At 57.2% G+C, this 26396-nt stretch overlaps 11 protein-coding genes across 11 annotated transcripts; 7 read left to right on the forward strand and 4 right to left on the reverse strand.

Annotated features, from left to right (window-relative positions):
* Positions 1–51: 51 nt before the first annotated feature.
* On the forward strand, positions 52–2052 carry K437DRAFT_222529 (putative ILV1-anabolic serine and threonine dehydratase precursor; the record flags this gene model as incomplete). Its single annotated transcript, XM_013388705.1, has 3 exons — positions 52–982; positions 1045–1719; positions 1814–2052. 3 exons carry the CDS (start codon positions 52–54, stop codon positions 2050–2052), a joined length of 1845 nt encoding a protein of 614 aa, XP_013244159.1.
* Positions 1834–4993, reverse strand: K437DRAFT_255477 (carbohydrate-binding module family 50 protein). Its single transcript, XM_013388706.1, has one exon. It carries the CDS (start codon positions 4652–4654, stop codon positions 2099–2101), a length of 2556 nt encoding a protein of 851 aa, XP_013244160.1. The 5' UTR covers positions 4655–4993; the 3' UTR covers positions 1834–2098.
* Positions 4994–5393: 400 nt separating this feature from the next.
* Positions 5394–6391, reverse strand: K437DRAFT_245485 (prenylated rab acceptor PRA1; the record flags this gene model as incomplete). The annotated part of the gene is made up of 4 exons (XM_013388707.1): positions 5394–5811; positions 5898–5971; positions 6084–6199; positions 6361–6391. The coding sequence occupies 4 exons, from the start codon at positions 6389–6391 to the stop codon at positions 5529–5531; spliced, it is 504 nt and encodes a 167-aa protein (XP_013244161.1). The 3' UTR covers positions 5394–5528.
* A 433-nt stretch (positions 6392–6824) lies between these two features.
* On the forward strand, positions 6825–8265 carry K437DRAFT_273395 (uncharacterized protein). The gene is made up of 3 exons (XM_013388708.1): positions 6825–7449; positions 7679–7758; positions 7968–8265. Exons 1-3 carry the CDS (start codon positions 7184–7186, stop codon positions 8165–8167), a joined length of 546 nt encoding a protein of 181 aa, XP_013244162.1. The 5' UTR covers positions 6825–7183; the 3' UTR covers positions 8168–8265.
* On the reverse strand, positions 8180–10470 carry K437DRAFT_255480 (ClpP/crotonase). Its single transcript, XM_013388709.1, has 2 exons — positions 9664–10470; positions 8180–9581 (listed from the first exon to the last, which is right to left on the reverse strand). Exons 1-2 carry the CDS (start codon positions 10244–10246, stop codon positions 8383–8385), a joined length of 1782 nt encoding a protein of 593 aa, XP_013244163.1. The 5' UTR covers positions 10247–10470; the 3' UTR covers positions 8180–8382.
* A 911-nt stretch (positions 10471–11381) lies between these two features.
* On the forward strand, positions 11382–12554 carry K437DRAFT_255482 (ribosomal protein S5; the record flags this gene model as incomplete). Its single annotated transcript, XM_013388710.1, has 4 exons — positions 11382–11425; positions 11497–12142; positions 12205–12295; positions 12384–12554. The coding sequence occupies 4 exons, from the start codon at positions 11382–11384 to the stop codon at positions 12446–12448; spliced, it is 846 nt and encodes a 281-aa protein (XP_013244164.1). The 3' UTR covers positions 12449–12554.
* Positions 12555–12924: 370 nt separating this feature from the next.
* On the forward strand, positions 12925–13914 carry K437DRAFT_255483 (uncharacterized protein). Its single transcript, XM_013388711.1, has 4 exons — positions 12925–13275; positions 13351–13377; positions 13648–13712; positions 13784–13914. The coding sequence occupies exons 1-3, from the start codon at positions 12951–12953 to the stop codon at positions 13671–13673; spliced, it is 378 nt and encodes a 125-aa protein (XP_013244165.1). The 5' UTR covers positions 12925–12950; the 3' UTR covers positions 13674–13712; positions 13784–13914.
* A 289-nt stretch (positions 13915–14203) lies between these two features.
* Positions 14204–16088, forward strand: K437DRAFT_255485 (uncharacterized protein). Its single transcript, XM_013388712.1, has 5 exons — positions 14204–14484; positions 14569–14650; positions 14724–15081; positions 15145–15754; positions 15818–16088. Exons 1-5 carry the CDS (start codon positions 14293–14295, stop codon positions 16058–16060), a joined length of 1485 nt encoding a protein of 494 aa, XP_013244166.1. The 5' UTR covers positions 14204–14292; the 3' UTR covers positions 16061–16088.
* On the reverse strand, positions 16040–18476 carry K437DRAFT_255486 (DNA/RNA polymerase). The gene is made up of 4 exons (XM_013388713.1): positions 18169–18476; positions 18011–18097; positions 17764–17938; positions 16040–17701 (listed from the first exon to the last, which is right to left on the reverse strand). Exons 1-4 carry the CDS (start codon positions 18362–18364, stop codon positions 16168–16170), a joined length of 1992 nt encoding a protein of 663 aa, XP_013244167.1. The 5' UTR covers positions 18365–18476; the 3' UTR covers positions 16040–16167.
* Positions 18477–20726: 2250 nt separating this feature from the next.
* Positions 20727–23661, forward strand: K437DRAFT_245502 (uncharacterized protein; the record flags this gene model as incomplete). Its single annotated transcript, XM_013388714.1, has 3 exons — positions 20727–21113; positions 21348–21917; positions 21990–23661. 3 exons carry the CDS (start codon positions 20727–20729, stop codon positions 23343–23345), a joined length of 2313 nt encoding a protein of 770 aa, XP_013244168.1. The 3' UTR covers positions 23346–23661.
* A 207-nt stretch (positions 23662–23868) lies between these two features.
* On the forward strand, positions 23869–26313 carry K437DRAFT_83400 (NAP-domain-containing protein). Its single transcript, XM_013388715.1, has 4 exons — positions 23869–24143; positions 24605–24738; positions 24841–25889; positions 25966–26313. Exons 1-4 carry the CDS (start codon positions 24118–24120, stop codon positions 26062–26064), a joined length of 1308 nt encoding a protein of 435 aa, XP_013244169.1. The 5' UTR covers positions 23869–24117; the 3' UTR covers positions 26065–26313.
* The last annotated feature ends 83 nt before the right edge of the window (positions 26314–26396 follow it).

Below are 26396 nucleotides of genomic sequence, written 5' to 3' on the forward strand. Positions count from 1 at the left end.
AGTGGAAGTTCCGCGTTACCATCAGGGAATGCAGTGGTAGAGTCAGCTTCGATGGTTGGTGTCTCGGCGCCCAATGAATCCGCACGTGGCTTCGCGGCAGCTGCTGGGAGAGCTTCATACCCCTGGCACCAATATGTCAAGCTTCCTCCGCATCATCTTCAACCAGATGGTACTCCGGACTATCTGCGAATGATTCTGTCGGCGGACATCTATTCACTTGTCAAGCAGACGCCATTATCGCCCGCTGTGAACATGTCCACGAAGCTGGGCTGCAACATTCTGATGAAGCGCGAAGATCTGCAGCCGGTTTTCAGCTTCAAACTTCGAGGCGCTTTCAACATGATGCGCCAGCTATCAGAAGAGCAAAAGTGGAAGGGCGTCATTGCGTGCAGTGCAGGCAACCACGCGCAAGGCGTTGCAATGTCTGGTGCGCATCTCAGCGTGCCATGCACGATCGTCATGCCCGTCGCGACTCCAACCATCAAGACGGCCAACGTTGCCCGACTCGGAGCAAAAGTTGTCCTGCACGGTAACGACTTCGATGAAGCGAAAGCCGAATGCTTTCGCCTCGCGGAGCAATATGGGCTAGCTATCATCCCGCCATTTGATGATCCACAGGTTATCGCCGGCCAGGGAACGGTTGGCGTCGAAGTTTGCAGACAGACTGATATGTCGAAAGTCGACGCTGTCTTCTGCTGCGTCGGAGGTGGCGGCCTGCTGGCTGGCGTCGCGGCATATGTGAAGCGCATCGCTCCACCTCATGTGAAGGTCATAGGCGTGGAAACTTACGATGCGGATGCGCTCACACGCAGCCTAGAGATCGGTACGAGGGTTACCTTGGATGAGGTCGGGCTCTTTGCAGATGGAACCGCGGTCAAGATCATTGGAGAGGAAACTTTCAGAGTGTGCGAGGACTTGGTGGATGGCATGGTCAGAGTGGATAACGATGCTATCTGTGCGGCTATCCGAGATGTTTTCGAGGGTGAGAACTTCGATCTGCAATTGCTTCCCGAAAGGCGCTGATGACGTTTTGCCATTGTACAGACACTCGCTCCATCCCAGAGCCGTCTGGGGCGCTTGCAGTCGCAGGAATGAAGGAGTACATCCGTTCGCACGGCTTACAAGGCTCTGGAAAGACGTTCATCTCTGTCGTTTCTGGCGCAAACATGAACTTCGGTCGCTTGCGCTTCGTGGCTGAGCGAGCTGAACTGGGCGAGCGCCGCGAGGCATTGCTACACGTGGAGATTCCAGAGAAGGCGGGGAGCTTCCTCGAATTACATTCACACATCAATCCACGCCCTCTGACCGAATTTAGCTATCGCTACCACAGCGACGAGGTCGCCCATGTCTTCCTCAGCTTTTTCCTCGACGGCAAAGCGCCCGCATCCAGTGTCCCTGCATCTGCGGGCCCGGTGAATCCTGCGGCAGCAACTCCACAACAAACAGCGGCTCTGCAGGATTTGGCATCTGGGAAAGTTTCAGCGGCTGTTGCAGCGACGGAAATGTCTTCACAAGCTGCTGAGGATGCGCAAGCAAATGCACCGGCAGGCAGCATGCCTCTTGATCCGCGCGAGATGGAATTGCAGAACATCATGGCAAACATTAGAGCGTCTGGTATGCGAGTGACGGATATCAGCGCCAATGAAATGGCGAAGACTCATGCGAGGTATCTTGTCGGCGGCCGTTGCAAGGTGCCAAACGAGCGACTCTTCCGATTTGGTGAGCGAAGCAGTATGGTCAGACGATCAAGTAGCAACCCTTGTTTCAGACAGCTGACGTGTGGGCTCGCCCCTTATGCTTGCGTGCATGGCAGAGTTCCCGGAACGGCCCGGTGCTTTGCGAAAGTTCCTTTTGGGCCTGCGTGTTGGATGGAACGTGTCGCTCTGGCATTATAGGAACCACGGCGCCGACATTGGCAGAGTGCTCGCTGGCCTGCAGGTTCCTTCGGAAGACCATGCAACCTTCCAACACTGGCTCGATCACGAGCTTGGCTACGTCTATGTTGAGGAGACGTCCAACCCTGTTTACCAGCGCTTCCTATGTGCGGAATAGATGATGCTTAATGTGTGCTTTCCTCCTCTATCGCTGAACGTTAAGCTCAACATTCCTTGTGCCATTCTACATCTTTCAACCCTGCACGTGAGCGTACCCTACGCGGCCCAGAACCATTCGCAAGATTGTTTGCAGCGCGCAAATGCGGCTGCACATTTGAAGAGATCGAGGATGGTGTTGCTGCTGCACAAGTGGCCGAGTGTAGATGATCAAGCTGAACGCCGTTCAGATGCCGCCCCTCGGCGCCTGCGTCGTCCTCCATGCTTACTCGTAAGCTGAGGGAGGCGCGTGCCTCCTCGGCACTGACGCGTCCCAAGCTACCGCCGTTCGATCGCAAATCTAGCCGGCGCGGCGGTGCCGCAGCTGCAGCTGCAGCAGCTCCTCCTGATGTTCCAGTTGCAAATGTCGTGTGGCCTATCAATCCTGCCGCCCGCCAGGGGGGTGCAGGCGCCTTGCCCGTGACCTGATCGTACATTGCCTCTAGTGCGCCTTCAACGCTGATCCGTCCACGCAGCGCGTCATTGAGCACCTTGCCAAATCCTCTTCCGGCGCCACCTGCCCCCTCGGCGTCGCCGCCACCGCTGTTGCCTTGGCCGGGTGGAGGCGGCGGCAAGCTGGCGCCGATCGGCCGCTGCCAGCCGCTGGCGGGTCCCGGGTTTGGGGGGAGGCCGGCGACGAGGTCGTTGAGCAGTCGGTGGTGCGGTTTCCTGCTGTTCTGCTTCGCATTGGCTTTTCCCGAGTACGCGTGCGCAACATTCGCGCCGGCAGGAGGCGCATCGTTCCATCCGGACGACGCGCGCTGCAACCCTTGCTCTGCAGGGGGTATGCTTGCCGGCGCTTCTGGTGTATTCGTTGTGCTCCCCAAACGCGAGTTGACCAGGTGCAACGGCCGTAGACCACCACCACCTCCTCCTCCTGCAATCGCTACGAATGCATTTGTGTGGAGCACGCTAAGTGAGCCGTTCGACGAACCATGCGCCGAGGACCCACGAGCGAGCGGCGCGGATGATGAAGACGACGATGATTTCTTCGACCCGCCGAGGGTCCATTTGTTGGGCTTCCACCGCTCCTCGGCCAAGCGGTCGCTGTACGATACGTCTGTGTCGCTGCGCCCATCCAGGTCGCCGCTTCCGCCGCCGCTGTGCACATCTGCTTCAGGCTCGGGAGAGTGCGAGACGGGTAGCAGAACGGCACTACTGCTGTTGGCAGCATTGCCTGTTTGGCTGCTTCCTCCCACTCTCGCTGCCGCCGCCGCTGCTGCTGCAGCGCTGCGTTCCTGCGAAATCTGCAGCAAATCATCGAGCCCGCTCTGGCCGTACCCGGTCGACCCTTTGGGACGATGTGAGCCTTCCCTTTCGTGCGTGCCGACTGCGCTCCCAGCAGCAGCAGCAACAGAGGAAAAGAACTTGAGTTCTTCATTGGGCACGCGCGAGACTTGCGGCGAAGCATGCTGAGCCCCGCCAGCGCCGTAGAACGAGCCGGCGCGTGGGCGCGATGACACCGAGGGCTGCAAGGCGTGGGAAGGCGACGCAGAGCCGCGCTGCTTGTTGTTAAACTCTGGGGACGACGAGGCGGCGCGATCGTGCTGCCGTCGATGATCCTCCTGCAAGGGCGGCGGATTGTTATTGCCGCTCGATCCATGTGCGGCTGCAGCCGCAGCCGCAGCTGCAGCTGCAACAGCGGACACGGCTTCCTGCCGGTCGATCTCGCGCACGAGCCCTCGCTCCTCGTTCCAGAAGCCGAGTGCGACACCGTGCCCGTGGCCCAAGGACCTGGCCGAAGACGATTCGGCGCCGTCGAGTCGCGAGCCTCCGCCACCAGCGTCGTTGCGCGGCGACGTGGTGTGATTCATCATCGAATGTTCCCCCTCCTGCCGCTGCGGCTGTTGCTGTTGCTGCGTGCGGCTGTGGGGCGAGCGGCTGCAAGCGTGTACGGGGAGGTAGAGCGTGCCGCGCATCTGTGGCTTGTCGCCTGCCCAGAGCTTATTGACGCGGCGCAGAAGCGCAGGCTCGATGCCGTACTGGAGCGAGATGCCTGCAAGCGTCTCGTCCGGGCGGACGCGGTGCAAATAGACGAGCGATGTTCCATCGTCATCTTCGACGTGCCCGTCGTTTGCAAAGCCGTTGGACGTGCCACCGACGTGCTCGAGCAAGGGCGAATGCGAGACTAATGACGGGGATGTTGATGGTCCGCCGCCTGCTATAATGGTAGAAGAATACGAAGAGGAAGGTACCTGGTCTCGTATTGAAGAAGAAGCTGGACCGTGCGATCGCAGAGGCGGAGCAAGATGTTGGAACGATGCATTCGGAGCTAATGTATTTGAGATGGACGGTTCGGCAATGCCGAACCATGCCTCGAGCCGATCCTGTGTACGTTTGGCATAGGCGTCGAAGTCGTTGATGATGGTGTTGATGCTCGTCGCTGCGTTGCTGCTGGTGCTTCCACCTCCTTTGACCTTGCCATTGTCGGCTTCCTCTGCTTCTGCAGCAGAAGCAGGTCGCTTACCCTGGGCTCGCTGTGAGAGCAGCTGCGACGAGCTGGTGCTGGCAGCTGGAGCCGCTTGTCGCCGACGCGTAAGGCCGCTGCCGCCAGCGGCGTCCATCCTGATCGACGGTCCTCTGCTGGATGCGCCGCTGCGGCCAACCGCTCAATGCAGGCACAAGCAAGGCTTGGAACAGACTAGCAACGAGCGACGTGCGCGGCCCGTCACACGAAATGGATTAAGATGTCGCCAGTGAGTTGTGTTATGTGTGATCGCTTTGATCGGTCACCCGGTAGCTGGATAGGCCGACGATGAGCCTGGCGATGGGGCACAGGGGGCCGCCCAACGCGCGAGTCTACTCTATCGCGTGCCCATGGCACCTCTTCCAACGCAGGGCCAAATGAAGCTCCACACTGTGTCCTGTGTGCCCTCTGGAGGCGGGCTGCCAGGTGCCAGGACGTGTATACGATTACAATACACATGAATGGACTGAGCCTCGACTGGATGACTCTGGACTCCTCTCTATGTTCATGAGGATGTGGATCCCGGTGGTCATTCGTTCCGCCCTCCAACAGGCTCGATGGTTGGCGAGAGGGTCATCGTCGGGTATGACAAGCCATTGTTGAAGGCCAGGCACACGTGCTCTTCGGCAGCGTCGGGGCAGGCATCCATGGACAGAGCGGTGGCTGGTGACGTTGTGAAGGAATGGCGCACCAAGAAGCCCTCCGGCGATGAATGGGTGCTGCTTTCGCGACTCAACGCTTGGCTGCCTGGAGCACATTCAATAGGATGAGAGACATTCATCCCACCCCCTCCGCTTCTTCTACTCCCCGCACGACGCCAAGTGTCCGCTTCTCCCTTTTCAGCACAAGGATGTAGTGTAATTTGTACTTGTACTAGCAATACAAGCTGGAGGGCTGCGTGCAAGTGAGAACGAGCACACGCTCAGGTGTCCCCGCTCGTGCACATTGCACCATGCACCAGCCACCACCCTTTACACGGTCTCAACGGAGCTGTACTCGCTGCTGACGGGTGGCTCGATAAAGATGGCGTGCGCAAGAACGATGACAGCACTGCTCCCGATGAGCCAAAAGATGAGCGCGAACGGCGAAGCAAACCAGAGCAGCGGGATGCCGATGCAGAAGAGCACCGTGTACAGCGACTTTTGAGTCACGACGTGCTCGCCGACCTGCATCGGCTCCGGCGCGAACCGGTTGATCAGCATGAACCCGCCGACGAGGAAGCCGACGGCCACAATCAGCGCCGGCGAGGTGATGCTGGGAATGCGCAATAGCGGAGGGTGAGGTAGATGATATGATTAGCTATCTAACAGGGGATGCGGGCTCTTTTTTGCGTGGCTCACATGCCATAGATGGCGAGGCAGATGATTAGCAGCAGATAGTTCCCTGAGAAATGCCGCGTGTTGTATGTGATGCGCTGTGGAAGAGCACGAACGGGATCGCGGAGAGGATAGGGTCAGCATTCGCATACCCGTCTAGAGTGACTCTGTGTGGCATTTCTGCTGCGGGAAGTGGCGGCGAATGTTCACCTGCGTTGCTTCGTTGAGATCTTGCGGCCTGCTGATGCGCTGGTGATCTAGAAACTCGCCCACCGGCCGTAACCCGGACAATCGTTCTTTCCGCAGTCCCTTGAAGAACTCTGGGACTGCGGTGGCCAAATTTCCATCATCGGTGGGCGGACAATGAGCAGAATGAAAGAGAAGGGCGAGGTAACGACTCTGTCAGCAGGAGATCAAAGGGCTGCTGCACATCGCTCCAGGATTCGCTACGCGGGGCAGGAAGAGGAGGAGTGACGAAGGAACGCACTGCGCATGGCAATATCTAGGACTTGCGCCATGATGGACGACAACGACAACGACGGCAGCGGCGGCCTGTGGTCGTTGCTGCAGACTCGGGGGGGCGATGGATGGACTGACGTGACTGGTCGCGGGCTTGGATCTCTCTTGTTGTGGGTCTGGAGCTGGCTGATATAGGAGGTGGCATAAGCAACCGTGTATGCCAGCAGATGGCGGTCGGCCGAGAGTCTAATATTCGACTAGTAGTTAGAGAATGACACAGACCGGCAGGCGCAGGGGTGCTACGATAAAGTAGGGTTGCTACCCTAACCAGCACATCACGTGATACATGCCACCGCTCGTCAGTCAAACCCATCCTTTAATACACCAACCATGAGCGGCAAGTGCGTAGACCATTCCACCCTTCTTCCTGAAACAAATACCATCACAGACATCGGAGCGTGTACTTGTAAAGTAGATGTACATATATAGTTTGATGGATCTCCTTTCTGCTTCCCCTACCTCGTCTTCTAATTCTACCTCGCCTCCGTCTGCCTCTGTCTTCCCGCGGCGAGCCGAGTAGCTGATGCTTTTTCTACAGCCCACGACGCGCGAGCGGCATAGAGCCGAGCCTGTGCGTTTACCCCAGAACTGTTTATAGGTTGTGCTGACATACCGTGACCGCAGAAGGCTGCAGTAGAGACTTTCTCAGTCCAAGCCCCCGCGACGCCACGCTTTTTCAACCTCCGACATGAAACAAATAAAGGTTGGGAGCTGCCGCGCTTCGAGCCCTGGGTCTCGTTGACGCATCGCTGCGTGCCAAGATCATCTTGTGCTCCCTCTTTCGCGGGATCATGACCCTCGCCTGCATGTGCTCGGATGTTTTCCCGCCCCCCGCTGTTGCTCATGGAACTGCTGTCGACCTGTTCACGCTCAAGCGAATCATCTTCTACTTCCCCCCGGTGGCGAATTCGTCTTCCGCATACGCGGCCAGCAAGCTGCCGTCTTCATGCGCCTCGCCGTCGAGCTGCACGCACGTCTGTCCATCGTCCCTTACGACCTCACGCTGCGCGCCAGCTCCGTGGTCAACTTCCCGCGCTTCGTCGCGATCTACGACCAGGTGTGTCGCGGCGCCAAGATGTTAAGGCATGAGGTTATCCTCCTGGGCGACAGATGAGTCAACCAGCGTCGTGATCGGTAGCTGCATTGTAACTTCGAGTCATGTTGGCCATCCAAGACCTTTCGGCTGGTCTTTTCCATCTTTTAGCGCAGACGGTGGGATCGCAGCATGCATGCTGCGCGCCATTGCAGAACTGCACACAGTCCTGATCCAATGTGCACCGTCTCAGGCGAAGCTATCAACGACAAATTCGAGCGATCCAACGGACCTGCTGCCCAACAACCTCGTCCTCATTGCTCCCGTCACAGAGTGCGCGATCTTCGCGAAACCCGATGCTCACCATTCCACGCTGCCGTAACTTTGTCACGGCGTTTGTCGGCACGCTGGAGTAGGCTGCGCATCTGTTGCAAGACCTCGAGGGCCTGCTACTCATCCCCACGCCGCAGGCGAGTGACGCAAATGCGAACGTACTGTTAGGCAGCGACGTGTCCAAGCATTCGTACCTGTCGCCCGTACAGACGAGAGGGACGCCCCGTTGAGTTTCCAGCTTCTCAAGCGTGCCGGCACGCGCATCGTACCCCTTGTGGAACGCACGACCTGCTGTACGCCAGCGACCTGCGCCACGTCGACGAACTCGAAAAGGCGGGTGTGCCCACGCGCTTTTTCGAGAGGGTCAGCGGCATACACGTCTACACCATCCTGGTCGAAACAGGCATGATAGAAGCGGAAGAGGGCTCGGATATAGTACAGCGTGCCGTCGGGGAGAACAGTTGCGATGCAGCAGCAGCGGCTAAATCGACCGAGACGAGCTCGTGAATGGGCTATGTCTGAACATGCAAATTGGGCAAGCAGTTCTGGGAGCTACTGATGTGGACCTTTGCTGGGGGGATGTAAGATAATACAAGTGGGATAGATCATCATGTAGCACCTTGATCATTGTCGCCCCGCGCCCCTTTGCGAGGTGCGCTGCGCCCAGTCGCTCACTTTAAGCTGCAGCGTTGGCTTCTCACCCTTGTACCTGCGCAGGACATCGACCATCTCGTCGACATCGAGCTTGACGCTGCTCGCCGCGGGATGGCTCCCTTCAAGCAGCGCGGCGCACTCTGCCTCACTCGGCAGCGCGAACGGATTGTACGCCGGCTCCCACCCGAGCGGGCCCTTGCCACGCAGAGCATGCTCGCGTGCACGTTTCGCCTCGCGCGAAGTGTCCGGTTTCGGTAGGCCGCTCAGCACCGGCATGGTCATGCGTAGCCCGGCGCGCTGCGCCACGTCCGCGCCGCCAAAGAACTGCGCGCGCATCCGCTGATCGTCCACCTGCGCCAGCGACGGAGGGTCCCATGCAGCGATGCCCTCACGGCGCTTGCCCGTCGTGGGGTCCTTGGTGAGCGTGAAGGTCACGCCCTCGTAGAAGTCGCGCCCGATGCTCAGGTCACAGAATGCTGTCGCGAGCCGCATGTCGAAGCGGAACGCCTCGTCGACGTCCAACCGCCGCGCTTCCTGGATAGCCAGATGCGTCACCTTGAGCGATCGCGGCGACTTGGTCTTGAGCGTCTCCAGCGTCTTGCCTGCCCAGTTGGCAATGTCCGCACTGACGCCGTTTCTCAGGCCCCTCGCCAGAGAGCTCAGCTCGCGCGCAGCCTGGCTCTCGTTTCCGCCGGCGCTCAGCTCGGTCAGCGCGGAGAAGATCGCCTCGGCGCTTGGCTGCCCAAATACGTAATCGAGTGCGATACGCTTCTCGCCGAGGAACGGCGTCGTGCGGAGGATCTCGCGCTGCTTTTCGCTCGCGTCTGCATTGAATGGATCTGTGGCGTACTCATCGAGCAGATTCGCGACGCGTTGGTTCGCGTCACCGCCCTGGCCCTGCGGTAGTTGTGCGAGCCGGTCGAGGACCGTCTGGATGTTACTCGACGAAACATAGTGCGAAGCGATGCCGATCAGATAAGCCTCTGGCCCTGAGATGCGCGCGCCAGTCAGCCCAAGGTACTGGCCGATCTTGCCGTCAAGTCGCGCCAGACAGCGCGTGACGCCGACATCGGGGAAGTAGCCGATACCTGTTTCTGGCATCGCGAAGAGTGTATTTTCGGTCGCCACACGGAAGGGCGCATGCAGCGACAGGCCCACTCCTCCTCCCACTGCAAGAGGCAGGCGCAAGGAGGTGACGATTAATCTGCATGGTTAGGCAAGCAGAAGAGTATGCTCGGAGCGTCGACTCACTTGTGATTCCATCCATAAAGCTGATGAATGCTTTCGGAGAAGCGGAGCTGCCGGCCTTTAGAGCGGCGGCGCTGCTCCTCTCGCCAAGCGTGGCAATCATGTGATCGAGCTCAAACTCCTCCTGGAAGAAGGTCAACGCATTCTGCCTCTGCGTTTCATCCTTCGAGTTAGCGGCGCCTACGACGGCAAGAACGTCTCCACCCGAACACAGGGCCCTCCCCTCACCCCGCAGCGCAATGACGGATGCGGAGGACGCTTCCTTGGCGAACGATTCGAGGTGCCAGCGGATCAGGCGGATCATCTCGATATTGAGCGCGTTCAGCGCTTTTGGTCTGTTGAGCACAATTGTCCGGAGGTTGCCATTGGCAGATGCGAGTACAAGCGGCTCGCCTGCGTCTGCTTCCTTCGCCTTTCCATGCTTGGATGATGCGGCTGCGGTGCTGGAAGCGGAGGACGCCATGGCGAGCGCAGGCCCCGAGTGCAGGTGGCGAGACACCTGCGAGACTCTAACAGAGGGCTCTCCAGCAGACAGGAAAGAGGATGAAGCTGGGGCCTGCAAGCGGCGTGGTGATGAGCTCGACATGGAGATACTAGACGGGCTTAGGAGGGCATGCGCCCCACGAGTGTGGAGGCAGCGGTGGCGGGTCAGGTTGGCTGATAGAGAATGAGCGACGGGAGATAGCGAGCGCATCTCTTCTTCCTGGAAGAGGCTCTAGCCTGATAGGATATGCGTCTTTGAATGCAGCTTGTAGGCTATGACATGTGCTCTCGATCGTCGCCTTCATAAGCGATCGCCCGTCATACAAGGCAACCATTGTTGCAACGACGAATCGAAGAGGCCATCGCCCTCTTCTTCTCCAGCGGCGCTGCCGGCGCAGAGCTGATGGCGGCGGCGTCACATTGCCGGTTGCCCCGTGCGCACGCATTGCAGATATCCCTTGCACAGAGAAACTTGCGAGTTAGGGTTGGAACTAGTGCCATCACTTTCGGCCGAAAGCTGAACAGTGGTAATTATTGCGCCGATGTAGCTGCTGCGGATTCCACTCACGGCACCACTCTGCCTCCCAAGACTCGCCTGCCGCCACACCGAAGTAGGCTGCCAGCCGCTGCGAGAGAAGCACCTCAGAAGGGTTATTGACGTCTTCAGCTGCATTCTTCTCGTTCGAGTTTCTTTTCCGTGAGTACTCAGCAATACGAGCCAGCGACCTTTGCAAGGACAGGTGAGGATTAGCAGCGTGCAGCACGGGGCAAACAGCAGCAGAAGATGGATTACTTGTGGCTTCAGGCGAGGGCAGGAGCGAGGCGCAAAGATACGCCCAGTGTTACTCGCTTCATTGGAAGCGTGGGCAAGACCGATATTGGAGTTCTAGGGGGCGAGACAAGATGTTTGAATGTGCTGGCAGAAGCGGTTCGAAGGAATCGCTAGTTCATGCGAGCGACGCTTGGGAGAGGACTGCCGAAGCTAATAGTCTAGCGTAACGCTTTAACCTCACTGGGGCTTGAGTGCTGGAAGATTTGACGGGCTAGCGATGTAGGACGCTGCTGGCTGCATACATGCGAGCCATTTATGTGCTAGGAATAAGCTCGGTCGCGGCAGGATCCATCATTGCGGATCGCAGGGGTGCATGCTCAAGGTCCCGGATGGCTCGGTTGGCTACGCCATACTGTGATCTCCTGGCTCGCTAGGCTAGGATAGTCCCGCTTCTACGCGGCAGCCTATGCTTTCAAGTGGAATGAGAGACGACAAGTGCTCCTGCTTTTCGTGCGCGCGTGCGACGGCTGTTTTATGACATGGAAGGAAGCGGTCTGCTAACATTACGCCCTTGCTTTCAGCACTCCCGATACTCAACAATCAGCAAAGATGGCGGACGCTGCTCCTCGTGGCCGTGGTGGATTTGGACGTGACCGTGGTGGACGTGGGCGCCGTGGCCCCCGTCGTGGTGGTCGCAGGGATGGCGAGAAGGAGGAGTGGGTTCCCGTCACCTCCGTCGGCCGTCTCGTCAAGGATGGCAAGATCAAGTCGATTGAGGAGATCTACCTGTTCTCGCTCCCCATCAAGGAGTACCAAGTCGTCGACCTGCTCCTGCCCAAGCTCAAGGATGAGGTCATGAAGATCATGCCTGTCCAGAAGCAGACCCGTGCCGGTCAGCGCACCCGTTTTAAGGCCTTCGTCGCCGTCGGTGACTTTGACGGCCACTTGGGACTTGGTGTCAAGTGCGCCAAGGAAGTCGCAACTGCCATCCGTGGCGCCATCATCCTCGCCAAGCTTTCCGTCATTCCTGTCCGCAGGGGCTACTGGGGTAACGCTCTTGGTGAGCCGCACACGGTGCCCATGAAGGTCTCCGGCAAGACCGCTTCGGTCATGTGCAGGCTTGTGCCCGCGCCGAGGGGTACCGGTATTGTCGCTGCTCCGGCGTCGAAGCGCATGCTCCAGCTCGCAGGTGTGGAGGATGTGTACACGCAGGCGTCAGGTCAAACAGTGAGTTGAAATGCTGGTGATTCAAGGCAATTACGGCGCTGACTCTTTCCCCCGTGCTACAGGCTACGATGGGTAACTTCATCAAAGCTTGCTTCGTTGCCATCAGCAAGACCTACGGCTTCCTTACCCCCAACCTCTGGCAGCACATTCCTCGTGAGTTCACTTCTTGCATCGTCTACGTGTGCCTGATCCCTTGGAACTGACAATCGCGCTCGTGTCCCCTCCTTTCCACCCCTCACAGCGCCTCCGACGCCTTTCGTCGAGCACTCGGCACACCTCGCCCGGGCTGCCAAGAAGGCGCTCTAAAATGGTGGACAGCAAGTTGCTGCGTCTACCTTTCTTGCCATCCCTCGCTTTCCCTACATGTATTTTGTAACGCCCCCCCCCATGATCACACCGATGGCAATGAAGTGCATTCGATCAAACATGATATTGAAATGCTGTTAGGTCGTGTAACGCTCTCTGTGGATTGTTATATGTTTCGTACACAACTTCGATCCTATTTTGGGGTTGCTTGGTGCATGCAGGAAGTCTGTCGTCGAGGGTTGCCCCATGTGCCCATTTCTTAAACGGGCAGGGCAGTGCGTAGTTCCGTTCCGCCGGAACCAAGTTAGTATCCGTGCGAGTTTCGCGGCTGGCGCTGTTCCGGGTTCCTCCTTCGACCACCGACCGCCAGCCAGCGAGCAAGTGTGCTCCTTCCAAATGTTGACGAACTCCCATGATCTTCACAGCACCACAGATCTTCTCCTTACTGTGCTGAGAGCAGATCTTCCACCAGGAGAGACCCCCATCTACTGCTGTCATCATCATGCTCTCTCGCTCCGTCCTCAGCGGTGCGTCCGCCGCCCGCCGCCACGTTCTGCAGCAGCAGGCGCGCTTCGCCTCATCCGGATCGGCAGGCAGCGCCGCGCCGTCGCTGCCCATCCCACCCAAGGTCGCCACACCGCAGTCGGTCAAGGGACCCGGTGGCAGCAGCGCCCGCATGGATGCTGTCGTCAACTTCTACAAGAGCCTTCCTAAGGGTCAGGCTTCCGTGCGAAGGGGCGGCGGAATCAAGGCGAGATACTTCGATGGAAAGAACGCCAGCGGCGCGCCCATCGTCGCGACCATGTTCGGCTTGTTCCTCCTTGGATGTGAGTAGCTTCAGCGAAGGCCAGCTGCGTCTGAGTACTCTGTGGAAGGATTCTGACTCTCTTTCCTGTTCCCAGACACCATTGACTACAACATGCACTTGAGTAAGTATGCGGCCCTCTTGATCAGAGGTGGAAGTAGGCAGGAGTTTCGGCGATGGAGCCGTCTGATCGGGATGCATTCCTGAAGACGAGCGAGCAATATCAGCCCAGATGGGTCTGCGAGATGTAGACTGGGCATGGGGCTGGGCGGTTTCCGTCATTGGGCCCCTTCATATGCCTGCCGTCCGAACATGCGCGGCCCAAGTTGGCCTCGCACTCACTCATGCAGAAGCAAAGGACTTGAACATTGACAACACCCCCATCATTTTACAGAGCACCACAAGAACGCTCACCACTAGATGTGCGACTTTTGGTATTCAGCGCGCGCTTCAATTAAGGTGAGCAACTCGACCGAGGAAGCCCCATGATTAAGGAAACGCGCTCACATCTGCTGAGGAACATTCCACAGGCTTGCTGCTCCTCGCAGCGGTTGAACACTCTCACGATACATTAAAGGTACTTCTGAATGGGCGGACCATCGTGATAGCAAGAAAGAGAGACCGGGCAGCTTGTATGCATACAGTAGCAAATCAATCCGAGCCTTTAAAGCAGAAACATCTAGCGACGGTCCGCAGCGGCCTGCATTCCGATGTGTACAGTCGGTCGCCGCCTGCAGCTAGTAGGACCCCGCATCCCTTACTTGTCGCTCGTCGGCTCGTGTGCATCTCATGTGCTTGTTTCGCGACTGCCTTAGATGCGACCTTGAGAGCATGTTTCGTATCTCCCATCCATATGTAGCTGGCTCTGGCCGTTCCGCGACCTTCAGGGTCAGCGAAAGCGTGCGATGTTGGCTTGGCAGCTTGCGAACACAATATGCTTACAAGTGTAGCATCGACGTTCAACCTTAAACACTGACTCCACTGAGCACCCGCCATCGGATTCCTCATCTCGCCCAGCGAGGATTGGGCGTGCTTTGCCATGTTCGTGCACGAGCTGCCGACTACCGGTGCGATCTCGTTCGCCGACTTTGTGCTCACATCAGGATACTCGATCGAGGTTGCTCACACGACCGAGCATCGCGCCAAGCTCCGCAATGTACTCAAAGAGCATCGTAAGAGTGCTGGAGACGACAATGACCTGGAACAAGGGGACTGGCTGAAAGTCGTTCAGGTGGGCCTTTCCCTCCTGTCGTGCACTTGATTGGAATGTCATTCAGTCGGACTGATGTTACCCACTCCCGATCTGCACTTGCAGGCTGTCGATGAGTACCTACCATACTTGCTGGCGATGTTCAATTGCGTGCAAGTGGACGAAGTTATTTTCAAGCTCGAACCTGGTGAGCAAGCATCGCTTATCTCACCTTGACGCAATGTTGTGATTGAGGATCACTACCCTTGTACCTGGCGCAGAGTTCTCATGGCGCACGACGCTCAGCTCGCATATATTCAGGTCGTCGCCACGAATTTCACTTCGTGGACTCCACTACGAAGTATGCGCCGTGCTGCTCTTATACGGAACTGCCTTGTCCAATTTCGCCGCCGCGATCGTGGCCTCGCTTGGAAACTACGAGCTTGAACGGACGCTGCAGGACGCAGAGCGCAAGCAGCGCGATGACAAGCTCAAGCGCGCCGCAGACACGTTCTGCCAAGCTGCTGGCATCTTCGAATATCTTTCGCAAGTAATGATTCCGCGATGGGAGGAGCGAGCGAGCTGCCTTGATGGTCGGCCGCCGGACTTAACCAGAGAAGTAACCATGGCTTTATCAAAGTTAGTTGTGCAGTGGGTTCCATGCGGCTCTTTGGAGCCATGCTAACGGTGGAACCCTCTCAGAATGGCGCTCGCAGATGCTCAACTGCTATCAATACGAAAGCTCTTGTCAGCGGCAGTCTCTGAGGCGAATGACTTCAACACGCCTGGACCACCGCTGCCGAAAGGTCATCCCTCAGCTTCACTGCTTGCCAAGCTGTATCTGAACGCGGCGAGTCTGTATGAGACCGCCTCCTCGCTAGCGACAACAATCAGCAAGAAGGGCGCGGTCGCTGCGAACTCGAACCTTGCGGTCGACGCATATGAGGACGTGCAAGCCAAAGCCTCAAAGAAGCCGGGAAAGTTGCTTGCAAAATTCAAGGATGCAATCACGGTGGATCACGGGGACGAAGTCGGCTCAGGGCTGTTGACCTATCTATCGGCCTCTGCGTCCGTCTCCAGGGCGCTGGCTTATAAGTGGCTAGGCATCGATGCCGGAGAGAATGGCGAGAGATATGGAGAGGGTATCACTTTCCTCAGGGTTGCCGAAGAAAACATCTCCATCAAGAAGGACCGCCTGAACTTCAGCAGCAGCAGGAGTAAAAGCTCCAGGGCGGAGCTAAAGACCATCCAAGAGCAGGAGCTCAAGAACGTCCAACACTGGCTGAGGGCGTACACCAAAATGAATGACACAGTGCGGTCTCTTGCTAATTTGCAGCTCGATCTGATCATATTGACTGATCCTTTGGCCCCACAGGTTGCCTTTAAGCCAGTGCCTCCCGCTTCAGAGCTGCAGGTCAAGATTCCGGCAGGACGAGCAGTGCTCAGCGTCAAGACGTTCGAACTACCTCCGGTCAAGTTTGGCCCAGGCTCGGAGAATTACACCCATCGTTCCATTGATGCTGCACATGGTTTGGAAGGTAGTCTAGCTGCTATGGACCTGCAGAACCAAGCTAAGCCAGCTGCGGCTAAATATGCCGGTGCCAATGCATACTATTGAGCGTGAACTTGTCGAAATCATGTGTAGGATACAAAGTTGTTGGTTCTAAAGCGACCGTGGTGGTGTAAATACAGAGAGAGTGTGCGTGGAAAGTCCATTCCTGAGCCTCAGCTCTTGAAGTAGAACTCTATATGACTCTGGTCCCCCTTACGAGCAGCGGAATCTGACGGTGAGAGATCGTTGAAGCCAGAAAGACAGGCATCAATGTGCTGGTTCAGCCGTTGATTCATCACTTCCTCTATTGTAGCCGGCGCAAAAGAGATGCGCCTTTGGCACACAGGGCAGTCTTGGAACAGCTGGTGAGCATCCTGTCGAAGTTCACTCTTCTCATCCAAGCCGTCCCTTGACACCAGGCCCTTGTCACAATGGGTAGCTTCTCCTTGCGAAAATTGGACGTTGCCCACTTGCACCTCTCTCAGAGAGGCTTCTAAAGCGAGCCTGATTTGTCGCTCCTCTCCCTCCTCTGTCGAAGCAACATCGCCTTTTCCTAAATTAACCTCATCGCTTGTCCCCCCCGCGTTCAGGTTCCAGCCAATATCAGACTTCGATGCGGCGATAGATCTCCCAGCAGACATAAGCATCTTTTTCAGTGGCCCTCCATCTTGCAACAGTTGCAGATCGCGCAGATTCGTCAAACGTACACCGATCAGGCGCAGTTTGAGCCCACCGGACCGCTTCTGCTCGGCGTCGAATTGTTGCTTGGCGATACTATACAGGTCGTCTGCTGACTTGTAGTGCCTGACAGTGTGGTATGTGAAGGCTCTGCTGAAGCGCTGATACGTGGCGTGCTTGGCCACTAGAGTCACCGTTCTCCCGTCGAAGTCAAGCCGCTCGAGATCCTTCTCGACCTGATCGCAACATTTGCGCAAATGTGTGAGCATCTCGGTTTCATTTGCGGTAGGCATGAATGTCGTTTCCCGTCCGACTGATTTGCGCTCGTGCCGCTGTGCCGGCTGTACAACATGAGAGCCCAGCCCGAGATGCGCCTGCAGGAGCCAATCGATCTTGCCATCAAAGGTCAGGTAAAGCATGACGCGATGTGTCCAGATGTCGCCGCATGTTCTGATCCCGAGAGATTCAAGGATTTTCTCACTGACGCGTCCTATTCCTGGAACCTTTCGCACCGGGAGATCGCGCATGAATGTGATGACTGTGTTGCGATCAGGTTGAACGCGATACTGGCCGTTGGGCTTGTTGAAATCAGAGCAGATCTTCGCCACCATGGTATTGGGTGCGATCCCAATGGAAACGGTCAGCCCAGTTTTATCTTGCACCTCGCCTCTGATCTGCTCAACAACCTGTTCGACGGTCGTCTCGTGCTGTTCGACATATCCAGTCACATCCATGTACGCCTCATCCAGGCTCGCTTGCGCGAGGTTCTCATCGTAGTTGAGCAGAACATCCATGATCTGTCTCGAGGCTGCAACGTAGTCACCCATGTTATTCTTGACGACTATCAGGTGAGGGCAAAGCGCCCGAGCCACGAAGGTTGCCATCCCGCTTCTCACTCCAAACTTTCTTGCTTCGTAGCTCGCTGTGACTAGGATGCCTTCGCCGCCCACTGCGTACTCCTTCCCTTTCAGTGCGGGATCTCTCTTGAGCTCAACAGACGCATAGAAAGCATCCATATCGCAGTGCAGGCTGGAGCAGATGGGCGTCAGTACACTAGGGGCCGCGGTGAAAGGATCGAAACCGGTTCTCACATGGCGTGCGAAAGATCGCGAGTAGACTCCAACCGTGCCACCGCCGACTCGATCTCCTTCTCGATATTCTTCCAGGCCATGCTTCCCTCTCGAATGCCACGGAGCCTGGTATCGCGCTTTTCGGTCATGCGTCGCACCTGCTCCGTGACTTGCGCATCTTTCTTCTTCTCGTGATCTGAGGTCCAGTCGGGACAGGAACATCAGTCGTACGGACAGTGTTGTGAACACGCTTTAGCCCACGCCATACCAAAGAATTTGCCTCCTTTGGTGGTCTCGTATATAATTCGATTAATTTCATATTGATCAAATGCAAGTCCAGCCTTTGCGCTCGAGGCTAGGCGCAGCGGAAGATTGATGCATCAGTAACATCTCCAATCTTGAGAGTCCAACTCGGGGTGTACTCACGTCCGGCTATTCGCCTGCGGAGGCTAGCCTCGGCGGCATCATCCATCGCCTCGCTCGCCCGCTTTTTCCCCGCAGCCTTGCTGGAAGACTCGATCTTGGACGGGCTCGTCAACGGTGATCCGTTTCGCGCAGCGATGCCGGCGCTCGGGCTGCGTCCGAAATTGAAGTCATCGTCCCTGTCCCTCAGGAAATTCATATTGGCGCACACTCGAGCATGTGGCAGACATTGTCCTCATGCCTCAATCTGGACTCGAGCATGGCATCGCGTATGCATCGTTCCCTGTGCTTATACGATGCCTTTGTTGTCGGGAGTACCAGGGGTCACGCCAGAAACGCGTTGTAACACGATTGGCAATTAGGTTAATCGCGCGCTTGGATCCTCATGTGACTTTGATGCCAATGCATAAAGCTGCGCAGAGCGCAACCGTTGATACCAAATGCATGACCCAAGGCTCTTCGCGTCTTGGGTCTTGACAAAACTCTTTGGACGTTGCCTTTCTACACCGTACACATCTGCTCGTCTCGTGGTTGGGAGCAGTGGACAAGGAGCTTTGGGCAGATGCCACCGTTCCCTCTTTCATCAATGGCTTCCTTAGGGTGATGGCTAACGGCGGGCCTCCTGCCATCCAACCCCGTACACCTTCATCCAATCGATCGTCCAGCATCACATCCTCAGGTTAAACGCCATGTCTCTCACAGACTCATATGAGTTTGCACGAGCCTCGATACCCCATCATGAGCTCGAGGCTCAGGGCATCGCGCGCGCGATTAGAGCTGATACACGAGATTGGCAGCGGCACACAGCAGCAACTGACTCCGAGACATGGGAGGCCATTTCCCCGGTCGAGCCTGACCCAAGGATAGAGGATCGCTCGCAAACGGCAGACGGAATCACGGCAGCTCTGCCAATACATCCACAGACCTCTGCTCCGAGCTCACCGGAGAAAGCGGTTGCGGCGGCGATCCCCCAACGGCAGTCGTCCAGGAGCGTGGCTGCGGATGCTGACGAAGGTTTGACGGTCGGCGAACATTTGGACCACCAGAGCGTACCTAGCTCTTCTCAGCAAGAGCAGCAATCTGCAAGGTACGCTCCTCATCAGTCCTTTGGATCTCCCACGTCGTCGCCTAGTCGGCGACAGCGTGAGGTTGACACACTGTCCAGCGACCTTAGCTTGCACTCCGGCGACAGCGCTGGCTCCGGCTCGCCGTCGCGTCAGCTACGGCGTCAGCAAATTCAAGAGCAGCCATCAGTCATGGCTCCTCCAAGTGCCTGGAGCCAACCGGGTAGTAGACTACGAGGTGCAGGGGCCACACGAAATGGTGGAGAAGGCAGTACACGAACCAGATCGTCTTCACTCAGCTTGAATGCCTCGCAGGGTCCTCAATCCTCACCGATATTTGACTTTGTCGTCACAACGTCAGGTCAGATTCTCAACGCTGACTTTGCTGGCGCAGAGACTTTGCAACGGGTCAAGTCAGCGACCTGGAGAGGTTACAGCAGCAGAGCATTCGACAAACATTGGGAACCTTCAGGTTCCAGAATGCCAGCCAGTCTCATTTTTCAGAAGACGCAGCCAGTGGACGATTGCCCGTCCAGTAGTGCAAGTGACTTAGCATCTTCGTCCAAAATGCAAGACGGTCCCAGCAGCGCCAATGGCTCATCGTCCGGTCCCTCCTTCAGCAGCATGAATACCGAACAGAAAGGGCCTGGGGGGGTGCGCCGAAGACTCTTCAGTCGTGCCTCAAAGCCTGGAAGCAAAGGTGCAGAGCTGGGCGCAAGCTCCAACACCAGCTACCAGCGCCCAGGTGGCGGGTTTGTGCGAAGAGTCAGCAGCAAATCATTTTTCCGGAAAGACATTGGCTCCGCCAAGGATACAGACAAGCACGCCCAAATCGAAAATACAGCGATGCAGAGCACCGACACTTTGTCTGGTTCCAGCATCATGAGCGACGCTCAACAGGAACGCAGCGAGTCCAGAGCCAGCAATGCGTCGTCGAAATCGACCAACAACCCATTCTCTGCTTGGGCTCACCGGAGACGCACCAAGAGTTCTTCACCGGCTTTGTCTCTAAGCCCATATGGCGACGCAGAGAGCATCCACGACGCAGACGCGTCGCTTTCACCAAGCAGTGCCTTTACGGAGCTTCCACGCCAGAGCATAGACTCGCAGGCGTCATCGCGGGCGAGCGTTTCGATCTTTGGTCGCAAGCGCGGACAGAGCTTTGTTTCTGTTTCTTCCTCTGGCGTCGCAGAGGCAAGTGCGAGGAATGGGGAAGCACTGCCGAAGCGGCTATCTGGATGGATCATGAACGTGATGAATCGGGAAGAGGCGATGCCCCGGGACAGATCTACGTCGGCTAGTCCTACAGGAGACCAGCCCGAGACGGAGGTGGAACCATTCGCAGGGCTCAGTGCTACGCTTAGCAATACGATTCCCTCCGCAGCGCTACGAGCCAGTTCGAACAGCATATTCAATCCTCCAGACTTCGCAACAAAGCATAATACCGGTCTCCTTTCGTCCCTTGCGAGCCCTGCCGCCCGGCCTTTCAGATTCTTTATGGAAAGCACCAGCGACTTGCTCGGCAGAGCAGACAACACGGGTGGCTGCTGGCTACTGGGCGTCTGGCATGGGAAGGGCTCGTCGCTTGAAGTGGAGGATGACAGCGCAGAACAGGACGCGACAACGCCATCCATCACTCTTTCCTCTGCGACTCCCAAAGGCAACAAGACCAGCAGGCTGCACAGAGGCACCCGCAATGATAGGACTCCTTCGCCAGACCTGACGGGACCCACCAGGGACGGCTTTGATAGCCCCTCACTACCTAAAAGTCCGCCACTTGTTAGCGTCTCCGCTCTCAGTGCGCGCAACTCAGATTCTTTGTGGCAGCAAGACTTCCAGAGCGACTTCCAATCTCGCATCTGGTGCACCTACCGTAGTCACTTCGTCGCGATTACCCGAGACGGGGCCATTTCAGACGAGGCTGCTGCTGCCGCTGCGGAGCAGACAGCCGCACTTGAGGCCGAACAGCTTTCGCTGCATGGGTCCGTTCCAGAGATGGTTGTCTCCACCTGCAGTGGTAACGGATCCCGTCAAGCGAGTAGTCCTTTTAGCAATGGCCTGAGCCAATCTATCCCTTCCACATCGTTGCCACTCGGGGCAGCTGCTGGTATTGGCGAGCGCATGGGCATACCTGGTCTTTGGCATAGGGCAACTGCCGTTGCGCAGGCCGCCGGACTTGCTGGCAGATCTGGTCTCACAACGGATGCAGGCTGGGGCTGTATGCTCCGCACAGGGCAGAGCTTGCTCGCAAATGCTCTTGTCCATGTCACCTTTGGGCGAAATTGGAGGAGACCACAATCTGCCGCTGATTTGGACGAGGACGCTGAGCGAAGACGAGAATACGCGCGCTACATCCGAATCTTGACTTGGTTCATGGACGACCCGAGCCCAGCTTGTCCCTTCTCCGTTCATCGAATGGCAAGGGAAGGGAAGTCTCTTGGAAAAGAGGTCGGCGAGTGGTTCGGACCAAGTACGGCGGCGGGTGCAATCAAGCGCCTGGTGGACGAGTGCGCTGAAGCAAAACTCGGGGTCGTTGTGGCGACGGATGGAGAAATTTATCTCAGTCACATCAAGGCGGCATCTCGGATACGAGGCAAAAAGAACACATGGGAGAGGCCTGTGCTGATTCTGATTGGCGTCCGCCTTGGTCTGTCTGGAGTCAACCCAACTTACTATGAGTCGATCAAAGTAAGTCGATGGCACCCGCACCCGCGATCGTCATGATCGAGACATTGCTCACCTAGATGCCCTTCGCTGCAGACTACGTTTGCATTTCCACACACTGCAGGTATTGCAGGCGGTCGGCCCTCTTCATCCTACTACTTTGTCGGCGTGCAGGACTCGTCTCTTCTCTACCTCGACCCTCATCATGTGCGACCATCGGTGCCTTTTCGCTTCCCCCCACCGTCCCTCTCGGGCGCTGAGCTGGATAAATGGCTGTGCCGAGCATACAGCGAAGCACAAATTGGCACATTCCACTGCGATCGGGTGCGGCGGATGCCCTTGCGCTCTCTCGACCCATCCATGCTCCTCGGCTTTATCTGCACTGATGAGCAGTCTCTGGAGGACTTTTGCAGCCGCGTCAAGGCGCTGCCGAAGACGCTGTTTTCGATCGCGGAGAACCCGCCGAAATGGGCGCAGCAGGTGGATGATCTGGAGCTTGCCATGGAGAGTTTCTCGGACGACAGCTTTGATGCAGACGTAGAAGAAGAGCACGGTCAGGACAGCTTGCTGCTTGAGAAGGATGACCAGAACCAGGAGGCCAGAGTAGTCATCGGGCAGAATGGAAAGGGAGAAGAACAGAAGGAACGCGCCGGTACTGCTGCACACGAGCGCATTTCGAGCTGGACTCATGAAGCTGCCACTCGCCAGCCTTTTCCACAAGCCCTTAAGAAAGACATCAGCAGCGAGGGCAACAGCAACAGCGACAGCAGCTTGGGGCTCGGCGTCCGCTTCCCAACCATGTCGGAGCGGGAACGCGGCAGCGACGAAGACAGAGGAGAGGAACTTGACGGCGTAGAAAGCCGAAGCACCCGCCTTCGGCCGACCACTGACCGCATCACTTCGAGTGCATCCGGCACTTCCGACCTCACTGAGCGCGAGCGCTCGGACAGCGCTGCACAGCGGATCCCGCTCAAGTACCTTGTGCACGCCCAGTCGCACAGCCCATCTTTCAGGCGGTCGCGCGTGCAATCGCGACCCTCCGCATTTACATCAACATCAGTATCAGTATCAGTGCCAGCAGCAGAAGCTGGAGCTGAGGGGGCAGCCAAAGTAGACGAAAGCGGCATCGACGAAAGCTTCTCCACGCTGGACTTTTCCGATGCTGATGATAGCAGCGGCAGCACGACGGGCGTGGATCGATGGGAGCAAATACCCCGAACGAGTCACCGTCGAGCTCCCGAACCTCGACCAGACGATTGTCAAACAGAATCAGAAGTACTTGGTCGTACTCCATCATTGTACTCGCATACATTATACCCGCAGCAGCAGCGGCAGCAGCAGCGCGACGCTGCGCCATTGCCACCGTCAACACCAGAAGGGAACGACGAGGAGCACCATGAGGTGGAGAAAAACGACACTCAGTTTGTCCACCGCACTGCACATGCGCTCTAAACGTCATCAGACAATGCTTTGACAATTTGCATATCGTGTCCGCTGCTCCGTAAAAGCGTACCGAGTATTCCTTCTGCGCCTGCCTTCCTTCTACTCCTCCCTGCGGCGCTCATTTACGACGGCCAGCCGCACCGACAGCGCACCAGTACACCCAGTCTTCCATCTTTCCTACCCGCATGCACAGTCGTCCATGTTACATGTTTGAATTGGCCCTCATCAGAACCCATCCACTGTTGGTCCCCGGACGTGTTGTATCATATCAAGTCTTACTAGATGACGATGGTGAGCAGACAGAAGAACGCGGTGCTCACTTGATATCATCCAAAGTAGGGTTCTGTCCGAACCCTCGTGTGTGTGTTGGGGAAATTCTCTCCCTTTTCTTTCCCCCCCAAGTGCCGCGCGTGTGGCTCCTCTCCCCGCAGAGAGAGCCAGCAGAGGAGAGGAGAGAGAGACTGCTGGCGCGGTGTGCACACCGAGCTAGCTAGCTGCTTTGCCCTCTTTGCTCCCTGAATATAACAGCGACTCCCATCATAGGGATCAGGGCATATAAATGTACATGCACTCTCCCTCGTCAACCCCGATCGTAATCTGGTTGCTTGCTAGCTAACACCAGAGCTCACTCATAGCGAGAGAAAGAAAGTGAGAAAGAGGAAAGCAGCCCCGAGCACACGAGCGCCAGGGGACACCCCCAAACAGCAGCAAAGACCAGACCTACGCCGTCGCTCAGGCGCACCCAATACCTTTTCAAGAGTGCATCATTTCTTTTGGCACCATGTCGAGCAACGTCGAGATTGGAAAGTGAGTCAAGCATGCCATCGAGACGTGTGCGGTTGGCACGGTGCAGACGCGGGGCGGGGAAAGCAGGGGGAAAAGGGATAGCAGTGTGTATGCGCAGCAGAACGCAATGCAGAAGAAGGCTTCCCTTCTTAAGTGCTTAGCTTGGAGTGGGTGGCATGGAACTCTCAAACGGAGATTCTCGCTTCTATCCACGTAGCCACACGAGCAAGGTGCTAGCGTAGGCAAACTGGCGTTCCGAGGCATGTTTATATTCGTGTCTTGGGACTTCCAGTGAGCGAGCTACCTACCCGGACGGGGATGTGCAACCCGTCTGCTACAACGCCTCTCACGCAAGCTTAATGCAGGCTGGCATGCCATATTGCTGAGCGCTCCCAGTACCAGGTGGAAATTCTGGACCTCGTATTTTCGAGGGTCAATTCGCTGACTTGAACTCGGCGCACGCTCTTTTGCCGTCCGAGCAGGTCCCGGAACGCGGACCTCACCGCACCGACACCTCAAAACACTCCACTCAACACCGCCCCCCTCACCAGGGAAACCCTGTCCAGGCCAACTGTCGGTACCATCAGCGAAGACAAGGAGGCTGATGACCATGCTGGTGAGTCATATGAAGTAGTGAAACGACTACATCGTTATTATGAAAGCGGGCACAGTTGAACGTAATGCTAATGAGAAAGTTTATCGTGCAATGCTGTTCCAGGCGCTGCCGCCTCGGTTCTGGCTGCGAACCCAGCCTTGGCTGGGTTGATCCAGAGCAAGCTCAACACGCTCGTTGGCCGCTCCTCTGGCTACGTCGAGTTGCTGCCAGACTACGTCAAGCGTCGCGTCGAGGGCCTCAAGGGCCTGCAGGTCGAGCACCAAAAGATCGAGGCTGACTTCCAGAAGGAGATTCTCCAGCTCGAGAAGAAGTATGCTGCACGATACGCTCCGCTGTACGAGAAGCGTGCCAGCATCATCGCAGGCAAGCAGGAGCCCACCACCGAGGAGGTCAAGGCTGGCGAGGCGTCCGAAGCTGACGACGAGGAGGCCGAGGACGAGGACGAGGAGGAAGGCGTAGAGGGACAGGAAGCACCAAAGAAGTCACTCGTCGACGTGCCCGCTCCGGCAGATGGCCAGAAGGGTATCCCCGAGTTCTGGTTGACAGCGCTGCGCAACCACGTCGCGCTGAACGAGCTAATCACTGACCGGGACGAGGAGGCACTCAAAGCGCTGGACGACATCAAGATGATCCACCTTCCTGACGGCCAGTCCGGATTCAAGCTCGAGTTCCACTTTGACCCTTCGCGTAACGACTTCTTCTCCGACGAGGTGCTCACCAAGACGTACTTCTACCAGGATGAGGTGGGATACTCGGGCGACCTCGTCTACGACCACGCTGACGGTTGCACGATTCACTGGAAAGAGGACAAGGACCTGACGCACAAGATCGAGACTAAGAAGCAGCGCAACAAGAACACCAACCAGACGCGCACCGTCAAGCGCTCCGTTCCCGTCGAGTCGTTCTTCAACTTCTTCTCTCCGCCCAAGCCACCCTCGGCACACGATGGCGGCGAGCTCGACGTCGAGGACGAGGCGGAGATTGACGAGCTCGAGGAGCGCCTCGAGCTCGACTACCAGATCGGCGAGGACCTCAAGGACCGCATCATTCCCCACGCCATCGACTTCTTCACCGGTAAGGCGCTCCAGTACGAGGACATGGAGGGCCTTGATGACGACTTTGAGGATGAGGATGAGGACGAGGATGACGATGTGAGTCTCCTGTTCCCCATTTTCTCTTTCCCTTTTACTTTAACATCTGACTGACCAATCTGATTCACTTTGACAGGATGACGAAGACCAGGACCACACCACACGCCGTCTCGGCGCCAGTGCAGGCTCGCAGATGGCTGGCTCGGCTGACGCCGAGCAATGCCGGCAACAATAAGCGCGTGCGTGCGTGCACCCGCCCCCATCCTCATGACGCTTGTGCTGGAGTTGGGCCCCTCCTACGATACCTGGCCTCCCCCCTTTCCTCCGAATGCACCAAGGAACTTGGCTTGTCGTCATCACAACCGAACCAACATTTCGCGCCGCGCATGTGTTGTTTCAGCTTCCATGTATCACCCATCTTCTCCGCGTCTTCCAGTATCAACCTATCAGCGAGCGCGATTGCATGCGTGCACCCGCAGGAACGCTGCTGCAGCGCACCCACGGCAGAGCAGCAAAGGATAGCAGGGGGCCCTGGGCCCAGAACTTCTTTCAGTAAAGTCAACGCGC

Source organism: Tilletiaria anomala (assembly GCF_000711695.1).
Source record: "Tilletiaria anomala UBC 951 chromosome Unknown K437scaffold_24, whole genome shotgun sequence".
In the NCBI taxonomy this organism is placed as follows: domain Eukaryota; kingdom Fungi; phylum Basidiomycota; class Exobasidiomycetes; order Georgefischeriales; family Tilletiariaceae; genus Tilletiaria; species Tilletiaria anomala.